Below are 10,595 nucleotides of genomic sequence, written 5' to 3'. Positions count from 1 at the left end.
GACATAAAGAACTAATGTACGAGTTTCCTTTAGGCCTTCAACTGCATGATGAGGTTAGACTTCAAGTGCACATGGAGGGCTCACAACTAATAGGAAGCATGGGTGGAATTTGGACCTTAAGAAATGGAGGACTTTTAAAGGGGCATGGTGCAACTGAAGGCATGTCTGAGAAGAAGAATTGTGGTTTTGTGGCCCCGGGTTTCCTGGAAGCAGGCATGCGATAGTCAAACACAAAAGCAGAATAATGCGGATGCTGGAAATCTGAAATAAAAACAGAAAATGCTGGAAATACTCAGCAGGTCAGGCAGCATCTTTGGAGAGAGAAACAGACTTAACGTTTCAGGTCAATGGCCTTTCATCAGAACACAGAAGTGATGGTTAAAGTTGGTCCAGCTTGTTCCAAATACTAAAATTTATTGTTGCCTTGAAGCATTTGTTTTAAATGGTTTAAGTGTATTGTTGACTGAAGCAGTACCTTGTTGTTCATGTTCCTTCCCTTGATAGTGTTTTATTGCTTCTCTACGTGGATCAGGTGGCATCAGGAATACAGCAAAGCAGAGGATGACACATTTTGATGATGAGACCTTTGATGTGCTACTGTAGGCTGTGCAATGATGGAGGTCCATGCCAAAATCTTCTCCAGGGAGGAGTGTCAACAATAGCAGGTTGAGAAGTGGAAGAACAGCTTTACTCAAGAAGAACTGTACACTACACATAGTTCACCAATATCATCAAAAAGGGCAAGCTAGGCTACTAGATGATTAGGCTTTTCATAAAGAAAAAGGCAAATAATGAATGCACCAATGCATTTGTCCATCATCATCTGTATTATTTAGCACAACTCCTGAAATTATCCTCTCTTCAGTCTTCAGCTTTTCCTTGAGTAATACTTATTCCTCACACACTTGCATACCCGCTGGGAAACATTCCCAGGCTTGTGCATCATTTCATTCACATTCTCTCTCTTACTAGATCACTCTCTTCCCCCTTTACATGAGCTTGTTAACTGTCAATGTTCCTCACAATTATCTTCATCCCTGTTTCATCTCTGAAAACAGGAAGCACCCTATAATCAAAGCCAGCGGACCACAGTGGGAAATGGAAAAGCTTCCATCAGGGACTTAAATCGCCTTCGAGGAGAAGGTCATATGAATTGAAGGGCTATGATGGCCTGCAAGTGGCTGGAGATAGAGAAGCACAAGGGCTAGTCCCAGTGCTGGGTTTATATCCCAACGCTCCTTCCTTTATGAACACTGCAATATTATATCCTTCCAGAAGGACTGTCACAATTTTTCCAGGAGCAGCAGCAACATGTCACGTGTTTGCTTGTGTACCCCATTTGTGCCACCATTCTCTGCCCCTTTCTCCTAACTGACCTTTTTTATATATTTGCAGGATCTTCTCAGGCTTCCAGAGTTGGCCCCTCCCAGGAGATACCAGCAAGCAGCTCCATAAGTAGCAGTATTAGCAATAGCAAACGTAGCACCCTGTCACTGCACTTCACTTATCCTTTCACTCGCTCAGATATATCCACTCTGGAAAAGTTTAGCTGGTGAATCCCAGAGCATGAGTGGACAGGAGGAGCAGAAAGCCCTCACTAGATGGGGAGGTTTCCTCTCCCCAGCTGCTGAGCTCTGGGATCCTGATCTTCATTACCCAGCTTTCAAGAGAAGAATGCATTCTCAGCACAACAGATTATTGAAGTCATTGGTACATCTTCTCAGGAAATTTCAATACACAGCAACTGGTATGGAGGAGTCCAACCTTCTGAGCGGGTGCTGGGGGTTGAGTTGTACAACCTGTGAACAGCAATCCAGTAGTACTTCAAGAGACATCTGCAGTGCAGCCCCTCAACAGAGAGGCTGTGATGACAGCTCAGATAACTGCAATCCACGCTGGGACAGGTAAGTCCTTCAGCTACATAGAATTGACTTCTTGTAGGGGGACCACCTGTGGTCCATGTTGAAAGAGATTGAAAGCTAACCTTGCTCCCAGCGCCATATGCCAGACAAGGATTAGCATCCTCTCCCAGGCTCCTGTTAGTAGTACTAATTGATTCTGAGCCCTTCCCCTTTTATGGTACCTTCTGATTATCTCCAAAATGTTTCACATTTTTATTTCAGTTTAGATATGTATTTCTTTATTAATTGATCTCTGTCACTTTTGGTCTGACTGTAACATTTACTGACTCACTGGATTACCAAAAGACTGCACACAAGCATCTACTGGGGATGCTCTTGCATTCACTATGAGACAGCCACTTGTCCTCTTGTTTTCTTTTCTTGCTTGTGAAGAATATACTTGGGGAGCTCCTTTGGAGAGCTCGGCTAAGATTGGGGACTCACTGTTTGGAAAATCACTGCAGCTTTGTGACTTACCATTCCAAGGTGTGAGGAAAAGGTACAGTGCCTGAAATATTTCTGTTTGGGATGGGATTTCTGCCTGCTAAATCTTTCACCGTTGACTCTGGTGTAGTTTCTAGGATCAGCCTAATTTGCATTTTTCAGGTGAACTCCTGTTTCCTACTCTTGCTCCTATTCCTATGATCCTATGCTGGAGAGACCATCTCTGAAGAATGGGTGGAAAGTGGTTACTGTAGGCGTCAGACATTTGCAGCCTCATGTCTGCAGGGAACTGCAAAGAGAAGGGCTGTGTATGCCAAAAATGTAAAAATTGCAGGAAAGTATGAATTGATCACTCTTTGACTTGTTCCACTCGTCGAATGCAGGCCTTAAAATCTAAAGGCCCCTTAGTTGGTTATGACGGTATATGTGATGAAGTACATCACTACGACATAATCACCCACTTTCAGCTCACACGCCCATATTTGGGTAGGGACGTTCAATTTTTTCCATCACATCTGGTGACTTCAATGGAAAAGAAAATGAGGCAATATTTAAAACAGGCTGCCAGTTTTCTATTGCCTGTTTTGCACTACTGCTGAAGCTGTCAAATTTCACCCCCTATGTTTTTTCCATAAATAAGTAAGCAGTTTGAAAGTAATAAGTGATCCTGTAGCTATTTTCCAGAGTAATCAGTGGTCTATAAAACTAGTCTTGTCCGTATACAACAGCCAGATTTGAAAAGAGAAGATATTGTATTTCCTTATGGGCAGGGCTTTATTTTGGCCCCTGAATCAAATTTTATTGTGGCGAGTGATCAACCACAAAGGACAAGGTCCTTTAAGGCAAAGAAGAAAAGAGCGCAATGAATATGGGCCGAATTTTCATTGCATGGTGGGGTGGGAACCGAGATGGGTGGGAGCCGAGGTGGATGGGAGCCGAGCTGGGTGGGAACCAAGGTGGGTGGGAGCCGAGCTGGGTGGGAACCAAGGTGGGTGGGAACCAAGATGGGTGGGAGCCGAGCTGGGTGGGAACTGAGGTGAGTGGGTCTGCAATTTGCGCTGCAAAGCAGCATGTTGGCTTCCCAGTGTGGAAACAATGTGCAGCAACTTTTATATCAGTGTTGGGAAGCGAGACCTGGCAATCCGCCCAAAATGTGAGGATGAGCAATTGTTAATGCGAATGAGCTAGTTAACAGCTCGTTGAAGGCCAGCTTGCTATATGGAAAGGTGGCATGGGAACCACAAAGGTTCTCCAACATGTCCATCAGGAGGAGGCGGTAACACAGCAGGGAGCCAGTCATGGCCACAGGAGGTAATCAAAAGGGGAAAGGTTCAGAGATGTCCTCACACATTGGCACACAATTGCTATTGCGTGAGCAGAGCTCCCTGAGCATTTGAACAGCACGCTCTAGGGCGATTGGCGAGAGGGTAGTGAGCTGGCATGGATCATGGGGGCAAAAAAGGTGCGGTCCAGGAAACCTTGACAGTCGAGTTGACGGCAAGCAAGGCCAGACCTGGAAAGGGGAATGAGCTACTCAAAGATAGGGACTAGTAGCAATGATAAGCAGCATCTGCAGCAGCAGATGTAGACACCTGGACATGAGGACCACAGAGGAGAGCAACAAGGGGCAGAAAGGCAACAAAGATGATACCCTTAGCACAGGGTTTACAGTCGAACAATAAGCTACCTTAATATGTCAGAGCAACAGTGGCACAGGAGGCTTCACCTATCCAGGCAGATGGTTTCTGACCTATGTGCCCTCATAGAGGATCACCTTAGAGCTTGCAGATCTCATGGGCATGCGCAGTTAGTAGCCGTCAAAGTCACAGTAGCCTTGAGCTCCTTCACCTCTAGCTCATTGCAAGGATCAGCAATGGACCTTGGTGGCAGCACATCATTGTACAAGGCTGGTCATGGATGTCCTGTTGGAGAGGCAGGGAGGTACAACATAGAGTTTGCAACAGATGGGGCAACGTAGGCACAAAGGGCAGTGGGATTTGCCTCCGTCGTTGAATTCCCTCAGATGTAGGGGTCATTGATTGGACCTACATGACCATCAAGGCACAGAGTGAGGAGACATTGATCATAACGGCACAAAGGGAGGCCATTCGGCCAGCTCTATGTAGAGCAACCTAATCAGTCCCATTCTCCTGCTCTATCCCCATAGCCCAGCAGGTTTATTTCCCTCAAGTACCCATCCAATTTCCTTTTGAAATCATTTATTGTCTCCACATCCACTGCCCTTGTAGGCAGTGAGTTCTGGGTCATTACCACTTGCTGCCTCAAGAAGTTCTCCCTCACATCCTCCCTGTATCTCTTGCACAAAACCTTAAACCTATGTCCCCTAGTCCTTGTACTATCAGCTAATGGGCATGGCTCTTCTTTGTCTACCTTATCTAAATACTCTTGTACACCAGGGAGATTCATCAATAGGAAGTGCTTCCACTCCATAAAATGTTCAGCTGGTCTGCGACCACAACACGCGCTTTATGCAGGTGCGTGCATGCTATCCTGGCAGCTGCCATGATGTCTTCATCCTCTAGCAATTGCACAGCTCTTCATGTCACCAGTGAAAATCCTTGGATGGCTGCTAGGAGATGAGGGATATCCATTAAAGAGATGGCTTTTGACACCTTTGCGTAACACTGCAACAGAGGCACAGATGCGCTACAACCAATGCCGTCTAGTCACAAGTACCACTATTGAGCTGGCCACTGGACTTTTGAAGATGCAGTTCTAGTGCTTTGACTGGTTGGGTGGAGCCCTCTAGTACACCCTCTCAAGGGTTTTGCACATAATGGTGGTCTTCTGCGCTCTCTATAACACGGCCCTCCTGAGAGGTGTGAACCCTGAAGACGGAGAAGCCCTGGAACAGCACTGATCCAAGGATGAGGAAGATGCAGTGCCAAGCGGTGCCCATGCTTTGCAGGGAGGTTGGCAGGACCACCTCAGGAGTCAAGGCACTCATCAGGATGGCTTAAAACAAAGGCCACTCTGATCCAAGAATATTTCACCTGAACTATATTACTCCTATTGGTTAGTTAGCTCTGTGAGTCACCTTCCCCAGAGTGAGGAAAGGCATTCATAATTTACACAACTCTGAATACTTCCACTGTTACCAACCTTGGATGGAACACAAGTCTTCAGTGGTCACACTCTCTCCCAACACAGAGCTTGACCTCGCTCCCCATCTTCTTCCCTCTTTTGCCTTATTGGCATCAAAGAACGCAAACACACAAGTCTGGGTGCAACCAAGATGTCTATTGTGTATTTGACTCATTCGTCCTTAACTGGGGCGGCACAGTGGCGCAGTGGTTAGCACCGCAGCCTCACAGCTCCAGCGACCCGGGTTCAATTCTGGGGACTGCCTGTGTGGAGTTTGCAAGTTCTCCCTGTGTCTGCGTGGGTTTCCTCCGGGTGCTCCAGTTTCTTCCCACAGCCAAAAAAAGACTTGCAGGTTGATAGGTAAATTGGCCATTATAAATTGCCCCTAGTATAGGTAGGTGGCAGGGGAATATAGGGACAGGTGAGGATGTGGTAGGAATATGGGATTAGTGTAGGATTAGTATAAAATGGGTGGTTAATGGTCGGCACAGACTCGGTGGGCCGAAGGGCCTGTTTCAGTGCTGAATATCTAAATCTGAATCTAAAAAATAAACACAGAAACTGTCACCCAAGTGAACCACAAAGTGCAATTACCAACATGGTGGACTACGGTCGCGGCCACTCCTACGGGGTGCTCCCCCTATGGCTGGGGATGAGGTGGAGACAGCCTGCTATGTTTCCGCATATGGCTGAGATGTTTTTGGGAGATCCTGAAATCTCAAGAAAGTTTCTACTGTTAGATTTTAAATTTAAATAGATCTGTTGCTACAATCTTTTGCCGAAAGATCTGTGTGATGCCTTCTGCAGAAGAATTGCATTGAACGCCTACCCATCACAGACTGTTCATTAATTTCACCTGGACAGACTTCGAGTGGCATGCAACTATTCGACTCTAGAACACCTCACCGATCTGGAAATATCCTACCAGACTGTCACAACCAATTATTTTATTGTTACTAAGAAACCATTGCAACTCAAAACACCTTTTTCTCCAGTTATCGCTTTGTTTTTTGCTGCATATAAATGATTTGGAGCAGAATCTCAGAATTATATTGAGAGAGTAGTTAGTGAAGCATATGGGATCTTGGGCTTCATAAATAAAAGTCAGATAAGGAAAAACTGTTCCCATTAACAAATGGCGTATGGACTAGGGGACACGTTGAATTTTTGGGCAAAAGATGCAGGGGGAATATGAGGAAGCACTTTTTTATGCAGTGGGTGATAATGACATGGAACTCGCTGTCCACAAGGGTGGTGGAAGCGGATGCAATCATTGACTTCAAGAAGAAGTTGGATGAGAGAAAAATCCCCTGTAGCAGGGCTACAGGGATTGAGCAGGGGAGTGGGACTGACTGCATAGATCCATGGAGAGCTGGCATGGACTCGATGGGTCGAATGGCCTCCTTCTGTGCTGTACATGACTCTATGACTCTAAAATCTGAAATATCCAAAGGGCTAATAGTGTAGACTTTCAGGGCTGTTTGCAGACTGGTTACATAAGTCTTAGCTTAGCTGATTTGTTGATGTCTCAAAATTTCTCCCATATTTGCTTCTAGGTCCTCTGCATGTTGCAAATAGCATTCACATGAACTGTCACCCCCTCCCAAACACTCTGTACAACTTGCCTATGTGGATGTTGCCCTGCAGTGCCAAACTGAGCAATCCTATTCTCCACCACTTCATCCCAACAACACTTCTAGTCATGCATGTGCATAACAAAGAAATTCACTACCTGCCCAATCCCTGTAACATTCTCTTTTCCTTTGTTCACCTCACCCTTAACTCCTTGTTTTTCAAAATTATTTGAAGACAAGGTACTTGGTAGAAAATACCAGAAGCTAAAAAGAAATATTCCATCCATTCCACTGAACAGTGCTGATGCCTCCTGGAAAATTGGACACACTGCACATGCTCAGATTGCACAATCCAAATTCTGGACGACAGCTCTGGACAAAAATGCCATGTTCAGGTCCAGACCTCTGGGAGAAGGTGGAGACTTCAAATAAAACTTTCAGTGAAGGAATTAAAAAGCACAAAATGCAAGTTGGTAAATAAGTTTAATCATGCTATTGTGAAATATGTAAATTTAAAAAAAAGTTACAGCCTTCTTTTGGACAGCAGAAATTTAAGTGCCTGAGAAAAATAAATGTCATGAATAAAATTTTCTTGAAAGTATTTGGGTGATTTGTGAGTACTGGATGGCAAGATGGGGCTATTGCTGGATCATAAGACTCACAAAAGAAAAACAGATTGTGTGTCACACTGCATTACATCTTTAACATTGAAAATGCCTATCACATTGCCACCTACAGCAGTGATGGATATTCTAGTTCGATCACAGTTTTGTCGAAAATACTTTTGATATTTTTGGATGTTGTTAATGAATTAATTCACGTGGCACACTGTACTGAAACTCAGCCACGTTTTTGGATCTCGGGTATAAAAGCAGAAAGTCAGCTTGTCTGGTGTTTTTGCTTTTTTTTAAAAAAAAAGACTTGAATTGATTCTTTCCACCTGAGTACATGTACTGACAAAATTTGTTAGACGTTAGTAAGAGTTGCGTTGCCCTTTGGAACCATTTTTGAAGGTTGACCCGCTAATGATTGAACTGCTTTGCTGCAGGGGGTAACGTTTGCTCCTTAGGACTGTTATCAAGAAAACAGAAATACCGTGTACATGGAACTTCAATGAATATCTGTTTCTAGAGCGCTTGAAAACATGCTTACGTAGTCAGGCACAGGGCCATACTGTAGCCAGTTGGAAAATGATAAAAGTATCAAAACATTACAAAGCTCCTCGGTACTTATGACACGACATAAGGAAGATTGCTGAACTCCATGTTCCAGTGATAGATTTATCTGATAGTTTAATGAGTTAATCCAGTCAGACATTGAACAAATACATCAGGAAAGTGCCAGACTCCATTTTGTGGGCGAAGGAGTTGGGGAAGGGGAGGGGGGGCTGGTGGCTGACCCACAGGGAGTGGAAGGTAAATAGATGTGCGACATGCCTCAGCACATTTAGGGGAGTGGAGTTAAAAAATCATCAGGGTCTTTGCTTCTAACCACCATCCAGCCAACCCTGCTGGAAGTGTGGATATTGGGGTAAGGTTGGATGAGGTCAGTCAGCTGTGATGCCCACTGCAGTCAAATAACCTACAAAACACCCACTGTCAAAACATGAATAATGGAGACTTGGGGCCGGTACTGGAGGATGATCAGCAATGGTGAAACCACAGGACAGAAGAAAATTGGCAGGGAAAAAATGTTTTCGTTTTCTTTTAAAAAGCGTAGCCGCTATAACTTGAAATCCTTTCACAGGTGTTTGCAACCTACAGGATGTGGGGGGGAATCCCGAGAGATCGCCTGATTGGCTGAATAACTTGTTCTTGTTCCACCCTATTCTGTATTCTCCTTCCCCAGTCAGTGCTCCCTTTAAAATCCAACAGCAAAGAGAAGAGAACGTCCTAGGTTATTCCGTCTGGGATTTATTGACCTTACGAAAGAGCAGAACATTTTGTTGCTTTATTTTAAAAGGGATCAGTTGCTGAAGCGATACACGACAGTTACTTATTTGCTCTTCGATGGTTCTTCTCCAACTCACTTTATAAAAAGGAACATTTCGAGCTCGTGTGGCTAGTTGTAACTTGAAAAGAAATGGTGAGTTCTGCTCTGCAAATAGTGAGTCTGGTCCTGGCAGTTATTGGCTTGATCGGGACGTGTGCAGTGACAGGACTGCCACAATGGAAAGTGACCGCCTTTATCGGGGACAATCTGGTGGTGTTTGAGAATAGGTGGGAAGGTTTGTGGATGAACTGCGTTCGGCAAGCAAACATCCGAATGCAATGTAAGATCTATGACTCCCTCCTGTCCCTCAGCCCTGAGCTGCAGGCGAGCCGGGGTCTGATGTGTGTGGCGGTGGTGTTGGTATTTCTCAGTATCGTCACAGCCGCCCTGGGAATGAAATGCACTCGCAGTACTTTCGACAATGAACAGGTGAAAAGCCGCATATTGATAGGAGCTGGAGTTATGTTTATACTCACGGGAATTATTGTCCTGATTCCCGTTTCTTGGGTTGGAAACACAATCATCAGAAATTTCTATGACCCGCTGGTTCCAAACTCACTGAAACATGAACTTGGAGAGGCCCTTTACATCGGCTGGGCGACTGCCGGCTTCCTGATCGCTGCAGGGGCCATACTTTGTTGTTCATGTTCCCATGAAGAAAGAAGGAGTTACGGTTACAGACCTGCACAATATGGAAAATATAACCCGCACCAGGCAACAAGGAAAATTCCAAGCATGTACTCCAAAAGTGAATTTGTATAAATCACTGAGATCTACACTGCTTCAGAAACCTACCAATCCAAAGGATAGAACCTGGGATGGTTAAAACTATATTGTGAAAAGCATCATCCCTTCAGGATTTGCAATGAAATGTTCGTGTTACATCCACTTTATTATTAGCACTTTTCCAAAAGTTATTTTGTGCAAATATCTGTATTTTATCATCTTTGTAAAGCATCTGTAAATCAGTTTGAAGAAAACAATTTTTATCCGTTTATTTTAAAAAGGAAAATATATATTTAATCAAATATTTAAATATTTGAAATGAATGCAGCTCTGCAATAAGTTTATAATGACATCTTAAAATACTTATCCATATTTTTGCAAAAGGTGGGACTTACTGGGAAATCTTTTTGTTGCTTTGTTAAAATTGAAGATTGAGGAAAAAAATGATACCCTTCCATTTTCTGTGAATTGAATATACAAATGTTTTAAAGTGTAGTCTTAAGACATGAGATTTTTTTTTTACCATGCTGTGAATAATGCTATTACAAATAATGCTTAATGGTGTTTTATGGCAAAATCAGGTCATAAATAATTAAAATAATGTCATTATTGTCTGAAAAACTAGTTATTTTTTCATTTGCTGGATTGCACATCAAGATGTTATTTAATAAAGTTGGATTTTTAAGTATAACACTATACACAGTTCTTTTTTTAAAAAACTAAGTGGTACAAGTTTTTTCTTTTGAGGTTGGATGTCCCTTTTTAAAGTATTTTTTTCTCATCCCCATTGGTCTCCCTTTGCCAAGTACTGAGCTCAGTCAAGCTTGTGGTTGCCTGTTCCCAATCTTCCTTT

The 10,595-nt window shown here is 43.7% G+C and overlaps 1 protein-coding gene across 1 annotated transcript; it reads left to right on the top strand.

Moving 5' to 3' along the window:
• The first annotated feature begins 8,749 nt into the window (after positions 1-8,749).
• LOC137374428 (claudin-8-like) lies at positions 8,750-10,363 on the top strand. The gene has a single exon (XM_068040520.1). It carries the CDS (start codon positions 9,107-9,109, stop codon positions 9,776-9,778), a length of 672 nt encoding a protein of 223 aa, XP_067896621.1. The 5' UTR covers positions 8,750-9,106; the 3' UTR covers positions 9,779-10,363.
• The last annotated feature ends 232 nt before the right edge of the window (positions 10,364-10,595 follow it).

The sequence above is a fragment of the Heterodontus francisci genome, chromosome 10, assembly GCF_036365525.1.
Source record: "Heterodontus francisci isolate sHetFra1 chromosome 10, sHetFra1.hap1, whole genome shotgun sequence".
NCBI classification, from domain to species: Eukaryota; Metazoa; Chordata; class Chondrichthyes; order Heterodontiformes; family Heterodontidae; genus Heterodontus; species Heterodontus francisci.
Note: the sequence above shows the minus strand (reverse complement) of the source record. Positions and strands in the feature narration are given on the sequence as shown.

Coding starts and splice junctions, on each gene's coding strand:
- LOC137374428 (XM_068040520.1), top strand. CDS start 9,107: ATGGTGAGTTCTGCTCTGCAAATAGTGAGTCTGGTCCTGGCAGTTATT.